Source organism: Anabrus simplex, chromosome 3 (assembly GCF_040414725.1).
Source record: "Anabrus simplex isolate iqAnaSimp1 chromosome 3, ASM4041472v1, whole genome shotgun sequence".
Taxonomy (NCBI): domain Eukaryota; kingdom Metazoa; phylum Arthropoda; class Insecta; order Orthoptera; family Tettigoniidae; genus Anabrus; species Anabrus simplex.
In genome coordinates, this window is record NC_090267.1 from 307,028,066 (window position 1) to 307,045,366 (window position 17,301).

The 17,301-nt window shown below is 37.8% G+C and overlaps 2 protein-coding genes across 3 annotated transcripts in view; both read right to left on the reverse strand.

Annotated features, from left to right (window-relative positions):
- LOC136867253 (signal peptide, CUB and EGF-like domain-containing protein 1) overlaps positions 1-14,311 on the reverse strand; it is an 81,844-nt gene extending 67,533 nt beyond the window's left edge. Inside the window, exons 1-2 of one of the 2 annotated variants that reach the window (XM_067144394.2) lie at positions 14,242-14,311; positions 412-528 (exon numbers count right to left, since the gene is read on the reverse strand). In XM_067144394.2, coding sequence (XP_067000495.2) covers positions 412-528; positions 14,242-14,254 — 130 coding nt within the window. In that variant the 5' untranslated portion in view covers positions 14,255-14,311. Of the gene's footprint in view, positions 1-411; positions 529-14,227 lie in introns of both variants that reach the window. The other variant, XM_067144393.2, reaches the window with a different exon arrangement.
- Positions 14,259-17,301, reverse strand: part of LOC136866788 (uncharacterized) — a 53,656-nt gene continuing 50,613 nt past the window's right edge. The window contains exons 2-4 of the mRNA XM_067143894.1: positions 16,665-17,186; positions 14,333-14,373; positions 14,259-14,291 (exon numbers count right to left, since the gene is read on the reverse strand). Coding sequence (XP_066999995.1) covers positions 14,259-14,291; positions 14,333-14,373; positions 16,665-17,186 — 596 coding nt within the window. The remainder of the gene's footprint in view (positions 14,292-14,332; positions 14,374-16,664; positions 17,187-17,301) is intronic.

Genomic DNA, 17,301 nt, shown 5'->3' on the forward strand with positions numbered 1-17,301 from the left:
CAGTGAATAGTCATGTTGTATTGTCCACACAAGGTTCAGTTTATTCGGTTTATATAATTTGTAGAAGTTGATCCGTTAAGAACTGAAAATGTTTCTAAATTAAGCAGCAAAAAAAATTCATCAAAGTCCACAAATGGAACTCTTTGCTGTATGCAGTAAAATTAAATTTTGCACATGCTGTACAACTGCTCATTACAATCACTAGCAAACATTTCTTTTTAAATTTCAGCCCTTTCAAAACTGGGGTGGATATTAAGTTTGCTGGTGCATATGATCTGACTAAATACAGTTATGTGGCAATACTAAGAATGTTTGAAGACAAAAGCAATTACTGAACTAGAAAAACTATCCATAATAAGCTTCCCAAATATATTAACTTTTTGATTGTTTACTGAAAGAGACTTTACTTACCTTTACAAATCTTTCCATTTCCTTGCCATCCTTTCTTGCAAGAACATCGGTAGCCTCTTCTTGTTAACTTGCAGACTGCATTTGGATCACAGCCCATTAAACTTGTGTTGCATTCCTCTGAAAATTAATAGGATAACTCTTGTTGGGAACAAAAGGCAGTGATTATGCTATATATACTGTTCAATACAGGACTTTCCTTTTTCTATTACATGCAAATTTTTTATTTTCCTAATGTAAAGTCAAGTTCACCAGTGTGGGAATTACTCTTTTATAGAAGCCTGCTGTTATATCAAGTAATTACAAGGAAAGTTGGGAAGTAATTGAGTAAAATTAATTGAATTACTTGTAACGATTACTTTTTAGTAATTTTTACTTTTAATTGTTGCTTTCACAAAATGTAATTTTTACTCATATTTTACTTCTGAAAATAAAACTGTAATTGTTACATTTTAGTGACTGTTACATTCTAGTAATTGATATTCATCGCATTGAGAGCTTGGCAACTTTGGAGTCCCAGCACTCGCAAGGCGTCGCATCAAGTGTTTAATTCCAGAAAAGAAATGCACTCTTTCATTTATTCGCAGGTTGTCTGGTTATTGGTTGAGATTTAGATAATCTTGTACTACAGTGTCAAGATTGTGGTGGTAGTGGTGATTATCGTTTTAAGTAAAATTAGGAAACCATCCTCTATTAACACTAAACAGAAGGAAAATGGAGGAGATCCAACACTTCAAAAAGTGAAGGTATTGGCAAAAGAAAGGGAAGGGCTATGAAGGGCAAGATAATGAAAGATTCCCTAGGCCTCGAAAACCTAATACCGTAGAGGTTGGAAAGAACAACAGTTCACCAGGGGAGGTCAGATAGTAAAGATGATATCTAGGACTCTGACATAAGTGAAGGGAAGCAATGTCAGACTCACCCAGCGGAACCATGATCGCAAACCCACACTCCCAAGTTGAGAGTCATTGATCTTCATTTTAGTCACCTCGTACGACAGGCCAGTGATACTGTGAATGTTATTCTACCAAGCCCCATCTACAGGGGTTCTGTGGTCGAGAATGGAGCAAAAATAAACATGTGATGGTGAAATAGTCTAGGCATTTCCATTTCCTTATTTTAATAAATAATTTGAATTAGCTATCATGAAAATTATGAAAACTCAAAAGTGACATTGAAATTTTGCTTGGGAGCAATCATTTTGAAGTCTGACTAGTATCACCTAGTGATAATAGCCACTTAATGTGTCTATGCTAAAGAGCATAAAATGAAGTAATGTATTTTTTCTCGCAAACTTTGGTATCATTCCATCTCATGTGAAAAAAATGTAAGTGATTACCTGAAGACTTGCATTCTATGAAGTAATTTTAACCCTAGAACACTAACCCTATTTCGCCACACATTATTACTAACCCTTCGTAAATTTGACTACTCCAATTTATAATTGTTATATTTTCAATGTAACAGCTTATATTTGGCAAAATGATTGTTATTTAGAGTTCTTATAGTGTCGTAAACTTAACATGAATCAAAATAGGTGGATATTAAATAATTTTATGCAATTATTTATTAAATATAGAAAACTTGACACACACAAAATATTAAATGAACACGTTTTATAAGAAATGAATTTTATAACACAACATATTCAAATAAACCCTTAAAATTAAGAATGTGGGTTATTTACATCACAAAGAAACCAAAACTACCAAGAAAATAAATAAAATAAGTATAAACGTAAAAAAAGGCATGAAGACACATTATACTTATCAGTTCACACTATCACCGACCGTTCGTCAATATGACGACACCCACCCAATTATTATAAGAATGAGCAAAGATATTAACAATCACACTTGCCACAGTCAATAACTGATCAAAAAAATCAGCTACACAAAATGGCGGCAGGCACGCATGTGCGGAAGGCAATAAACTATACCATTCTGCTACCTACCGTCGTAAAATTTACAAAGAGTTAGTGTTCTAGGGTTAATTGTGTAAATGTTTTTTCAGGTAACTTTAGTTGAGACCAATTAATTTTATTTTGTACTTTTACCATCACTGATTAAAAGTAATAGGCCTACATAGCTGAGCTTCCATTGCTCTATAAACAGAAACAGAAATAGGTCACAAAAAAATGATTAAGGAAAATTCACGTTCCACTCCTTCAATGCCAAACAAGAGCCCATCAGTTTGTAATATTCTCAACACACATGTTTTCACGTTTTAAACAACTTTACGTGCCCTTCCATTTGACACTAACACACCAATTGTTCACTTTTCAATTTGAAATAAGTAATTTTGTTTTGCCAGTAATTCTGTAGCCCAAACAATTATCAAACAGTTGGTCTTCATCCACTTAAAAACTTGGCATAATAATCTTTATGAGCACACAGGTTATTGTTTAACATTACACTTTAGTTCTCTTTTCCAGCTCATTTAGTCTATAGATTGAAGTGGTATCAGAAAAGGCAAAGATCATTCCTTGATATACTCACTTGTCAGTGGTGGTGTCATAAAGTCTTTGCATAATTGTAGAATTGTGCAAAACTATTTTGTCCTTCTGATTTCACCGGTTTTAAGTTTTCAGCCACTTTGGTGGTCAAGAACTTTTCACATTTCCTGAACATATCTTACTAAAAACAAATTGTTGATTTCATTAATTCCATTACTAACTTCAGTTATTGTTATGTCCTCTTTTTAAATATTAATTGTACTTGAAAATACATCATGTTTACATGGAAATGGAGGATGGTAAGTGATAAAGGATTTTCAAAAAAGAAGATTTAAGAATGACAGGATACTTTTCAATTGAGAAAAAGTAGGATTTTAGTGCTGGGAGAAAGTCTAATTCTCTCCAAAACTGGAAAAGTGACATTTATCTTGGTGTGACCTAACACCATCATATTCTGTTCTGTTTCTGTAAAATCACAGAATGATTTCAATGACTTAACTCTTACACTTTGAGTATGAAAGTGCTGATATATTTCATTAATAATCAGCTGGTAGTCGATTGGTAAGCAGTCTACTCCTGTTTGAATAGTACTATGCACCACATGTGCTAAACATCATATGGCTATCAAAGTATTTTCTGTTCATTTTTTTAACTTGAGGTACAAACCGTTCTTCCCAACAAAATTAGTTTCAGTGTTATCTGCATAGACTGCTATTACTTTCTCATCAAGTTCAAATTTTTACGCAGACTTACGTTTCTCGACAATGGGTACATAGAAAGAAAAATTTTAAGACACTTGTGTGTGTAGAATTTCTTAGGATTGAGTGTTCCATTGTTGTTGTTATTGTTCACAAGATGTTTTCAATGTGTGTGTGTTAAAATAAATGGGTTCGATTATTGAGGAATTGTACCGGTATTTTATAGTTTTTGAAGTGCATTCCCAACATTTGGTGACCGAGACAGGAAATCAGACAGTTACATAATCATAGAAACAGTTTGATAAGCAGTATCTCAAGCATGGAAGTGCAATATAGCAGTGACAAAGAAATCAAGACCAGTATTATCGCGATCAATAACCTAGATCTACAATGAGCTTGACGCATTGCTACAGATGCCAGAGAAAGATACAGAAAGTATTAGTGCACATTTTGATCCATTAAACACAAAATATCATGCATTAACAGGTATGGATACTCTTATCTTCACTAACATGATTGAGAATGTGGAGGTTAGGGATGACGAGTTAGACAAAGAAGTCAGTACGGCTGACAAGTTTAAATTTTATAAGGTCAAGACTGCCATTATGAAATTATTAAATGAAGATTGGAACTCAGAAACAACTGCAGTATCAGATAATTCTAACTCGTCACTCCAAGTTAAGCATTCATTCAAACTGCCTTTTTTTGGAATTGAAGAAGTTTGGAGGTGAACTAAAATATTGGCTTCGAGGACTCTCTTTTAGACCCTAGTGGTAAATTCCAGTACCTCATACAGGCCACCATTTCTGGTTCCAGAGGAAGAGATTTTGTTAAGAGCTTTCCTGCTACCAGAGAAAATTAATGTAAAGTAATATCAAGTCTCAAAGCATGCTATGGGAAGGATGATTTGCTTGTAGAAGTGTACATCAGGGAGTTGTTAACTTTAATCTTACAGAATGCTGTGAACCCTAATAAGGTGTGTTTATCATCCCTCTATGATAAGCTTCAGACCCACATGGTAGCCCTAGGAACCTTAGGTGTCACAATGGACAAGTGTAATTTCATGCTTTTACTGCTAGTACAGTCATGTTTGCCCGAATATATTCTAAGAACTTGGGAGAGAATTTCTTCAATCCCACTCATTGGCCAGTCTCAAGTTGTTCAGCTACTGAACCATGGGGTGCTGGTGTCAGTGACCAGAGTTTGAATTCCAAGAATCGTTTAAACAGCTTGATGCAATTTCTTGGATGTGAAGTAGAACAGGAACAGAAGATTGCCTTGGCTATGTCAGGTTTTGGTGTTTTGCCTTTGGTAGCTGTCAAGGGAGGCCTAAAGAAGAAGGAAAAGAGCTTGAATTACACCACTAATCTGAATGAGAACATTCCTACAGCGGCAGGTCTCTACTAGAGAAACAACAGGATGTGTATTTTGCTCATCTCATCACAAGTCTCAAGACTGTATTAAGGCCCAGAAGATGACTTTGAAAGAACATCGTCTTGCACGTGAGACTAAAAATGCTGTTTTTCTTATCTCAAGGTCAGACATCCAGCAAAGAAATATAGAAATAGACTTACGTGCATCATTTGTGGTCAAGGACATTTTGTGGTTGTGTGTGATAAGCAGCCACAAACCTAGGTAGACTCAGCCATAGAGACACCAAACTCAACAGGAGACAAAATGGCTTCTACTGCGCAAGTCCAGAGAGATGAGGCTTTAGCTAGTTTGTTGAACCACTGTGGGGTGTTAATGCAAACACTAGTTGCCAAAGTTTGGGGACAAGGAGTTGAGCAGACTGTAAGAGCACTGATTTATTTAGCATCGCAACGTTCCTACATTTTAAAGAGTACAGGCTTGGAGATGGGATATCAAACTGGCAGACAGGAAAATATCCAACACTCACTGTTTGGAGGTACAACCACTGGAGTATACCATCATTGTGAGGACACTATTTATCTCTCTAGTCTGGATGGTAGCTACAACTGGCACTTTGAAGCATTAGACCAAACAAGAATTTGCAGTACCATACCTTCAGTACATCAAGGTCCTTGGATTGGGGAATTAAGTAGTCAGGACATTGTTTTGAGTGACATCAAATCCTAGAGACCAATAGAAATATTAATTAGAGCTGATGCTGCAGGCAAATTGTTTACAGGAGGCCAGAAGAAACTACGTACTGGACTAGTGGCCATGGAAACTCATCTGGGATGGATAATAATGGGCAAAGTACATTCAGGACATAGTAATGAGGAAAGTATGGCCATGGTGGTGACAGCTATGCTAACAAGAGAAGTCCGTGTATCAGATTTGTAGACTCGGATGCCCTTGGCATAATGGACTGTGCTGAGAAGAAGAGTAAATTAGAGCTTCAAGAGGCTGCTCATCAACATTTCTTGGATACAGTAAAGATCATGAGGATGGTAGATTTGAGTACTTCCTAACCTGGATAGAAAATCACCCTCCACAACCTAACAACTACAATATGACTGAAAAGAAAGTCCATTCCACAGTTAAAAGATTAAAATCTGAAGGCTACTGTGATGTATTATATCAGTCTGTACTGGATGAGTGGATACAGAAAGATGTAATAGAAGAGGTACCTGAAGAAACAATAGATTCTCCCTGTATTTATTTGCCGCATCGTCACATCATGAAGCAGAATAGTACCACGCCTGTTTGTCCTGTTTGATGCATTGGCATGTGAAAATAAGAATCCCAGTGTTAACAGTTGTGTTGAAAAGGGACCAAATCTCATAGAACTACTTCCTTCAGTATTGGCTCATTTCCAGTTGAAGAAAATTGGAGTAATGGCCAACATCCGGCGTGCTTTCCTAGAGATCAGCATCTCTAAAGGGGACCGGCCAGTTTTGATATTCCTGTGGATCGACCATCAGGGTACCTTTAAGATCTATCAATACTGTCGTGCAGTGTTTGGAGTGACATGTAACCCATATCTTCTTGCAGCAATACTCAAGTACCACCTGCAGACTGAACTAGACCAGTGTAAAGAAGGTACATCATCTTGGTAGATTTGGTAGAACTGTTAGCTGAGAGTTTTTATGTTGACAATTGCTTAACCAGTGCAGATGATACAAACCAGTTGCAGCAGTTAATTAACAAAACAACTTTCATCATGAGTGAGAAAAAATTTGAGCTTCGAGGGTGGGAGTTTACAAACCCTTCTTTGCCATCAGCAAAACCTACCAATGTCTTAAGGTTGCTGAGGGATAAGTCAGAAGATACTATATACATAAATGTAGAAAAGTAAATTCCCTTCACCTGGAGAAAATCACCAAGAAGGTTATTCTCTCAGCAGTACATCAGATTTTTGACCTCATTGAAGTAGCTTGTAGTGTAACCTTACTTCCCATACTTCTCTTACAGCAGAGATTCTTGACCTGGATGAGGGATTTGCCACACTTAGAAGAAATCAAAATTCCCAGATGGTTACCAGGGTTAGATGCACAAGAAAACTGGACACTTCATATCTTCTGCGATGCAAGTCAACTATCGTATGCAGCTGTGGCTTACCTACATGTTGAACATCAGGATCCGGTTCATGTCCAGCACGTCTTCGCTAAAGCAAAAGTCTCACCAATTAGTAAGCCTAACATGAAAATGATAATCCCGAGCTTGGACTTGTTAACTGCAACAATAGCTTCTAGGATGTACTCTAACATTGATCATGATTTTGACATCCCTGGTGTTAAGACAATATTTTGGAGTGACACAACTACTGTCTTAGCATGAATTCAAAGAGAAGATCAATGGGATGTGTTCATATCCAAACAAACCAAACCAGATGACACTACAGCCCTTGAAGGGCCTTGGCCTACCAAGCGACCGCTGCTCAGCCCGAAGGCCTGCAGATTACGAGGTGTCATGTGGTCAGCACAACAAATCCTCTTGGCCATTATTCTTGGCTTTAGAGACTGAGTTAACTGAGTTAAAGGAAACAGGGAACTGACTGAAGGACAGGAATGGAGGCACGTTCCAGGCACCATGAATCCTGCAGACCTGCCACCCCGTGGTGCTACTGCTAAGAAGTTGTTAGAATCAAGATGGTGGGCGGACCTAACTGGCTATGAGAACAACCAAGTATATGGCCCAAGGTAGATGTACAGTTTGATGAAGAAGAGATTACCCGCGGCAAGAAGAAAAGTGTTGTTTCCTCCATGCTATCGGCTATAGTTGAATCTGATTGTTGTTTTGCCCACTTCTACTTTTAGGCAAAGCATACATTTAATTAGTTGGTGATATCACTTTGTGAAGAATTGTTGAATGAAAGAACACGACGGATTCCATAGTAACTTGACAACAGAAGAATTAGTTAGTTGTGGCTGAGCTTAAAGTTATAAATATGTATCAGAAACAGGCTTTCTCTGGAGTGAATGACCCAAAGTTGTTGAATTTGCTCCCATTCATTGACGGTAATGAAAGTCTACGCCTAATGACAATAGTCTCGCATAGGAAGGATCTAAACAATTTTTGTCAACCAGCTGTTCTGCCTAGTTCTGAGCATCCTGTTGTATTTCACCTGATAATGGATTTACGTAAGGAATAATGTCACACAGGTCCACAGTGATCCCCTTTTAGTGCCGGGAGTGTCCGAGGACAAGTTTGGCTCGCCAGATGCAGGTCTTTCGATTTGACTCCCGTAGGCGACCTGCACGTCATGATGAGGATGAAATGATGATGAAGACAACACATACACCCAGCCCCCGTGCCACCAAAATTAACCAATGATGGTTAAAATTCCCGACCCTGCCGGGAATCGAACCCGGGACTCCTGTGGCCAAAGGCCAGCACGCTAACCATTTAGCCATTGAGCCGGACTCCACAGATGATGATGACACTCCTTAGAGAAAAATTTTGGATCCTTCATCGAAGACTAGCTGTTCAATCAGTTCTGAATAAATGTCTTCAATGTATATTTATTTATTTATCGTGTCAGAAGTACAAAGTAAGAGAGACAAAAATCAAACAAGTTAATCTGGCACCTCTTCCTGATAGAGTACGAAATGATAAGATATTTGAAGTTACTGGTGTCGATTTACCAGGTCTGCTATACCTCAAGATGGAGGACAGTAATAAAAAGGCATGGGTGCATTTGTATACTTGTAGAGTGTATCGAGCAGTACATTTGGAGCTTACATCTTCCCTCTCAACTGACAGCTTCATTCAGAGTTTTCTGGTACTGATAATGCATGTAAGAAATTGGACTGGGCTGCCAGCACTGCCAGAAGAATTAAATGGAAGTTTAATCCTCCAACTGCATCCTGGTGGGGTGGTTGGTGGGAGCAGCTTATCAGAATAATGGACTACTGCGTTGTGTCCTAGGACGAACATCAGTTGAAAATGAGGAGATGCAGACAATTTTGTGCGACTGTGAGGCCGTCATCAATGTTCGTCCTCTTAACTTATGTGTCTCAAAATCCCAGTGATTTGACTCCTTTAACACCCAGTATGTTTCTACAGGAACTTGAAAAGATAGGAGTTCCAGATTTTGATTTATTTGAATCCACTGATCTAAATAAGAGACTTCACTACTGGCAAAAGCTGCAAGAAGACCTTTGACGGAGATTTCGTTCTGAATACTTGGGACAGTTGATGTTGTTAGCCAATAAACAGCAACATAGACCAATTTCAGTTGGTAAGATAGTGTTGGTGAGAAATGACAACACAAAACGTGTAGAGTTGGCAAGAGTTGTTGAACTCCTGAAAGGCAGTGATGGTGAAACCAGACTGGTCAGAGTGAAAACCTCAAGTGGCTTGATTCTGCAACCAGTGCACAGAATATACCCATTGGAAATGAAAATTGGCCAACAGAGTGAAAGTGCAGTCATTGGCAGAAGACTTCGAGAGGAAGTTGCTGAACTACTTCAAGAGGAAACCGTGACCATCACCTAAGAGACCCCCAGTGAACTGGTGGAAACAAGATCTGGCAGGATAGTTCATAAGCCTCTAAAACTGAACCTTTGATTGTGTTGTGTAAGTTATCGTTGGACTGACCACCATTAACTTAGGTGGAAGAAGATGTAGAAATAAGCCTAAAACCAAACCAAACCAAACCCCATGGCACTACAGATCTTGAAGGGCCTTGGCCTACCAAGCGACCGCTGCTCAGCCCGAAGGCCTGCAGATTACAAGGTGTCGTGTGGTCAGCACGATGAGTCCTCTTGGCCGTTATCTTGGCTTTCTGGACCGGAGCCACTATCTCACCATCAGATAGCTCCTCAATTGTAATTACGTAGGCTGAGTGGACCTCGAACCAGCCCTCAGGTCCAGGTAAAAATCCCTGACCTGGCCGGGAATCAAACCCGGGGCCTCCAAGTAAGGGACAAGAGCGCTACCCCTACACCACGGAGCTGGCTCAGAAATAAGCCTAAGACTTGAATAATATTGATTATTTTCAACTGTGTTGTGTGTGTAAAATTTCTTTGGATTGAGTGTTCTCTTGTTGTTGTTCACAAGATGTCTTCCATGTATGTGTGTTAAAATAAATGCATTTGATTATTGAGGAATTGTACCCGTGTTATATTGTTTTTGAAGTGCATTCCCAACACGCTTTTAGCATTTGGGTAGAACGCATATTTCACCAAGAATATTTAACTTAAAAATATGTTTAATGTCTCAATTGATAGACAAAAGAGGAGGCTACCTGTCAAAAAACAATCTGAAGCATAGTTTTCATGAAAAAGCACTTCAAAGTAAGGCAAACTTTGTGCTGAATGTGTGACATCAGACTCATACTCTGTTACAAGATGGCGCTGTGTTGACTCGCACGCTCAGTTGGAGGTTAGCTCTCATTGTGAATACATCACGGTCAGTTGTATATTACTCATAATATTACTCCCAAACTCTTAAATTATATCTCTTATTTCTCATATCACAGACCCATACTATACCAAGTTCTTACCCACATTCCAAGTGTACCATGTTCTATTGAATAGAATTTATAATTCACATAATATTTCTCTTTTATTTCTAGTACAGTAAGTAAGTCTACAAAGCCCTCAAAACTCTGCAGCCGTTACAATAGTGACAGCCTACTACCATTTTTTTTAACACTTCTAGGACATCAGACACTAGCAAAACTTATGTTTGTCCACCTAAGTTTGTTAACTTTGAAACTTCTACCATAACCCTTTCTCCAGATTACAGTATGTAACAAGAAGAGGTGCCAGCCTTACATCCAAATAGCTACATGTACCTATCATGATTGAAATAAACTATGCCTTTGCTGGCAGGACCTAGTGTTTACAGTGCACTATGTCTTCTGATATAGGCTAGAGCAATTTTGTTACTTTCATAGATCTGTCTCTATCTTATCCTTGGCTTTGACAATATGAAAGTGACTGAGGTATGAGCGATGCTAGTAATGCCAATCCTTATGCAGCCAGTCCCTGCTATGAATGGTGTGAAAATGTTGCTCATAGGGTCGGTTGGTGTGTGCATTTCAGTGGGCTTGGCAGACTGATATGTAATAGCAACTCTGGCTCGGTGAGGAAAGCAACGGGAAACTACCTCACTCCTCATTTCCCTAGTACGCCTCTTCACTGATGCCTAGGCCATCTATGACAGCTGATGGCAGAGCTGTCAAGGATCCCACCAGCGGAATCGCTGACGGACTGAACATACATACATACATACATACATACATACATTACATACATTACATTACATTACATTACATTACATTACATACATACATACATACATACATACATACATACATACATACATACATACATACATACATACATACATACATACATATTTTAACTCCTTGATAACTTGTTATGTTGTAAATGGTGAAATTATATTGTAATTATCGGTTTGCACTTTGGCTGGGAACATAATATAAGAAAAGATCTTCGCTGGGGTAATCACATTAATGGGACTGAAAACAAAGGTTAGAGATTTCTTCATATTTATGGTTAAGAGGATATTTAGGTGTTGTTGTAAGGATGTGAAGGAGAGGGGTGCATAAGGCACTGGACAGATCCCAATTAGAGTGTATAGTTCCAGTATATGGGACACTTACCAGGATTGCTTGATTCAAGGACTTAAAGAAAAAGACCCAAAGGAAAGCAGCATGATTTCTATTCAGTGATTTTTTTACAAAAGACTAGTGTTATGAACATGTTACGAACTTTAGGCTTGGAAGACTTGGGAACAAGAAGACTAAGTGGTATGTTCCAAGCTGTCAGGAGGAGATGGCATGAAATTACATTAGTAGGCGAATAAGCTTGAGTGAAGATTTTAAAAGTAGGAACATTCATAATATGAAGATAAAGTTGGAATTCAAAGAACAAATTGGGATAAATATTCATTTATAAGAAGAGGAATAGGAATGGAATAATTTACCGAAGGAGACTTTCCATAAATTTTCAACTTCTTTGAAATAATTTAAGGGAATCTGCCACATGGACAACAGCCCCAAATGCAGATCGGTGGTGACTGACTGACTGGTGAACTTTTCATTCACAAACTTCCTTATAATAACTGTGGTGGAGTCCATTGGTCCGATTCTGTGGCTATACATGAAAATGTTGCTTCTTGGGCTGCTAATTTTATCTTTCCATAACACCAACACTTTTTACTTTCATATCAGTCATATCCATGTTTTAATATTATGTTTCATCAGTGCTGAGAATATTACTTTCAATTTTATTAGCTGAAGATAATTTAATAAGATCAAAACATGTTTTAAATAAGCCATTATAAAAAAATACTGGGTAGTGGACCAAACCTGTAATTTCTTATTTAAGAAATTTGTTTAGTTATATTGCAGTATAAGTCAATTCAGAATGCAACATGAAATTTATTACATGTGCATAAGTATATTATGAAGTTAAACTGGACAATGGGTACATTCCAAAGAGAGACACTGACCAACTGAGACATTGCACTGTCTCAAGATCTAACTGTTGTATACAAGAACAGGTATACAGGAACACAACTATATTTTATTGCTTCAGATAGTCTTAACAACATATATACATACATTCAAATAAAACTTTCCTCGAAGCAGTATGAAAATTTTAAACAGTTAACGTTGCTTGAAGACTGAAGTTCCAAAAAATGTACACTTTATATACATATATACATGAATCTATCTTGATGCGAAAGTCCATTGAAAAGCTGGAGTTCTTGATAGTTGAAAACTATCTGCTCTATACCGTCACAAGTGTAATCAGTAGCGAAAGCTTGCACTAATAGAATATTAGTTGTTTCTGTAACTTGTCAGGAACTGACATTGAAATGCATATTAGTAGAATACTAATTGATGTGATTGAGCCTAGGTGGGACTGAGGCAATACTGTCATCGGGCTCGACGTGGCTGCGGGAAATGGGAGCAGAGGCAGTAACCCGAGGTGAAACCTCAAACACTCAGAATCGGTCCACGTATTCGAGACACCTTTTTAAGAGGGATAGCCTCCGTGTTCGACATTCGGCGTAATCTGGTGCTGGGCACTGGCAAATCCTCGCCTGTGGCTGGAAGGCAGCGCCTTTATATAGCTGGCTGATGTAACAGGCAAGCGCAGTGCAGACGTCTCATAGGGTCGAAAACAATCCAGGCTGTTACGTGCGTGGAGCAGGCGGCGCAGAGCGAGGAGCGCAAAGACACACGACACTAACAAAGACTTGAACCCTCAAGATTTTCAAAGTAATGATATACCTCATGAACCTACAGATTCTGTACAAGCAACGACTCAAACCTTTCTACCTACGGAAGTCAGAAGTGAACTTCAAACTGTGGGGTCCCTCCTGAAGTTCATTTGTAACCTCCACTCAATGCTCCTGATAGTAAGGAGAAGCCCAGCAGACCTCTGCGTGTTCGAAGACTTCAAATCCCATAAAATAGAACAATGATGTTGATCAAAATGATGTTCTCACTCCAACAGGCCAAAAACAAGACATTTGGGTGTCCTGAAACTTTCTTTAGGGATACTTGGACCTTTTGCTAAGAACAAGCAGGACTGTCCCAGGAAAAATGGGATGGATAGGAACCCTAAGTAGAAGAACTGGGATTAATGAGGAGAGAACCCAAAAGACACAATGCATAAGGATGTGGAGATAGCTCTTATCCTTCTGTGTTTCCATGTTTGTCCTTGTCTCCCCCCCACCCCATTTGCCCCCTATACTGGCTTGCCATTGTGTTTATTCTACGTTATCAACCAAGTACCCCTCTTTCTATGTGCTGCTTTATTTACTGCTTGTTTATTGCTTTCCATTATTTAAGTTGGTGTATTAGGTGTGCCTCCCTATCACTGTTACAGAGAAAATTGAATGAACAATGATTACCTATTGAAACCAAAGCTCTTGAATGAGGTCACCTGAATTCATTCTATGGGCTCTTTCATCAAGTTTTTAAGTCACTGATGAATGGAATAATAATGCAATAGATGATTTGAAAGAAAGAAAAGACAGAAGGTAAAGAAATTCACTCAACCTTTACAAAATGGGGTATTCACAACTTTGGAACAAAAAAGGGCCAAGACAGGGTGATAGGAAAGAATGAAAACAGACATAGTTCAGGAATATCAAAAGATATTCATGCTAGCTGGGACTGTTTCCTTTGCTTAAGTTCTGGGCATTATGTAAGATATTTAAACTGTGTAAAACCATATGTATAAAGTGTAACTTATTATCTGTTGCTTACTTGAATCAATTTACCTTCCTTGTCCATCAGCTTAAGTGTTAGATGACACAATCCAGACCCAGATCTCCAGTTTCCAGAGATAATACGATTCATGGCAATATATACTGTCACTTTATTCTTCTGAGCATCATGCTGATAAAATAAGCCTAGAAACAAAAAAACACTGTGTAAGCAGCCACAATGAATTACTGGTAATGGAATTAAACTCATTCTTTCGAAAAAATAAAGAATTCCATGTCACCTTTCAAATTAGGGCAAATTTAAGAACAAAGTTTAATAGATATGAGTGCTACTAGCCAGAAGATGTTTGGTCCTCCTCTCATCATCCAAAATGATTAACTCTGGATTTTATTAACAATACTAGCTGATGTACCCGTGCTTCACTACGGAATTCTCAGAAAGACTGTCCTTGTGGTTTTTCCAACTGAAGTCAACATAGGACATTACAATGATGCCAGCAGGAATGAAGTAATTAAAAGCAATGTTATCACATAAAATACTTGATCAAATTAAAAACCGCACATTTTCTCATTTTTAACGAACAGCAGTACGCCGCTGATCTAACAGTCCAAAGTTCCAGAGCTGGAATGAGCAGGCTGCAGAAAGACCCGAACAATCCTCTGCCATTATTCTGTTAAATGTGCACAGTGCTATTCTAATCAGTGCCTCAGAATGGGGACTGAATGCTATGATGAAACAATGTGTTAGATACGGTACCAGTAGTATCAGAAAATTTATGAACCAGAGGAATGGCATGCTAAAGAAGAGAAAGATCTAACTCCCCAACTACTTCGCACCAATATTCAGGCAGGCTTTTATACTCGGCATGCAGCAATAATCCCATCTATCGGAGATGAGTGGCAGCAGAAGACACAAAGCACAACTAACAATGGTCAATGTAATGTTATTGTTGATCAATTTTATAAGCTTTCGATATTGTAGGCCTTCACATTTAGTTTTCTTCTGACTCTGTGATTTTAGGGCAACTAAAAATTATTTATAACATAGGCTGTAGTTCCTTATTCCCAGACATTAAAATCTGTTTACCCATTTTCTCACGACTCGGCGTTGATATTGACTTGGCAACAAAAAATCCTAATTCATGACTGTCTTTGTTATCATAGCTGGTGCAGTAAAAATGTATAAGACATAAATGATCAGAAATTTAATTCTATATAACTTTGGTTATGTAGTATTTATCGATAGGACTACTAATAACATACATATTTGAGAATTAAATTTAAGGCCTTCCCCTAAACTACCATTTCACTCAGCATGATTGTAGTGACTTATTCCCCAACTTTACAAACCGATTTTCATTAAATTCTTTTCAGCCATTTTCTCGTGATGCATGTATGTACGTACGTACAGACAGAAATTATGGAAAATTAAAAAGTGCATTTTCTTGTTACTGCGGACATGACCGTTAAAGAAACACAATTCTTTTTAAATTCTGAGCAATGTACAGACAAAACTCTTTATTTTATATATATAGATACTGTGGGTTTAACACAGTAATACTAGTTGGTTTTACGCCCTACAAACTACTTTTATAGTTATTGGACATGCCAGAAGTTTGTCCTGGAGTAGTTCTTCCATGCGACAGTATATCTACAACACAAAGCTGATATATTCGAGCACCTTCAAATACTACTAGACTGAGCAGGAATCAAACTCTCTATAATAGACTCAGAAAGCCAGATGATCCAATAATTATTATAATATGTACCAGCAAAACAATTCATGAGAAATTTCATGAATGAGGAGGAAGGATGTAATATTTTAAATCCCTTATATAAATGTGAATTTAGTTAAACAGGTCAGGATGAAATGACTTATCCTATAACAAACCAAGAAACATATTAGTCATGAAGACAGCAGATAATTTTTTAAAATCAGTATTAGTAGATCATTCAAATAGCAAAGAGCATAGCACCAACTTTCCTGGAAGAAAATTTTTTTAAAGTCACATCGGTACTTATTAATTTTAGATCCAAAGTCGCAGGTCTTAAATTGTCATTGGTATCTGTATTACTAGGACACAAATTGACTGTTTTAAAATTCACCCTTACATTGACTAAGATTCAAATCAAAACTGCCTTGGTTATAAGACAAGAGCAAAGGCATTCAGCTCATCATCATGACCAGTAAAGAATTATTTACAAGGAAAAACAATTACAACAAGAGTAAAACATTATATTTAACAAATTTAAACATCCATTACAATGACCATAGTGAAGATTATTCATTATCACATAAATTTTAATCTACAGTAGTTACAATCATTGATGATCTGTTACACTTAAGCTTTTACATTTCTTGATATAGAATTTGTCAAGGCATTTTGAAATGTATAGTTCTGGATGTAAAGTTTATTAAATGACTTTCAGCAATTTTATGAGTGTATAAGTCATATCCTACGTAAAATACTTCTTACCCGGTGGTGCAGGGAAGTCTTGAGTAAGGCGACCATCCTGCCAACGAAACGAGTTGCTACGAAGATTCATAGTCAGTTCCATTTGTGTATGTTTCCTCACTGTCTCATCTACTACTCTCAGGAACATCCACTGAGAATGAGTGGTCCCTGTTCCATCTGAATCTCTCATGGACACTACAGTGTTAGGTGGAGGCCACTCACTGTATATTCTTAGCTGCTGGTTTATAACTTCAATCTCAGTTGTGGCAGAAGAATTTTGAAGACTGCCATAACCTTCAGCCAGAGAAGAATCTGAAATATGTAGTGTCCATAATTTAGGATTGCTGTATTTGAGAACCAGCTGAGCCACCTGTAGTGCTCCACCAAGTTCAACTTTAATTACAGCTTGTCTGCTACACTTGGCCTTGTGAGTCTTTGGAGAAGGAGAGGTAAGGAATTGCACTCTTTCACTATAGCCAGTTACCACTCCCAGGTCCAAATCAACATCCACTTGATCTTGCCGACTTCCAGAGATGAACCAACCTGGAAATATACATTTATGTTACTTCAAGCACATCATGATTAATTTTAGAAAATGTTTATCACTTGCAGTTAAGCAATGGAGTGTGCCTGAAACTTAGTTAAAAAGTAAATATTA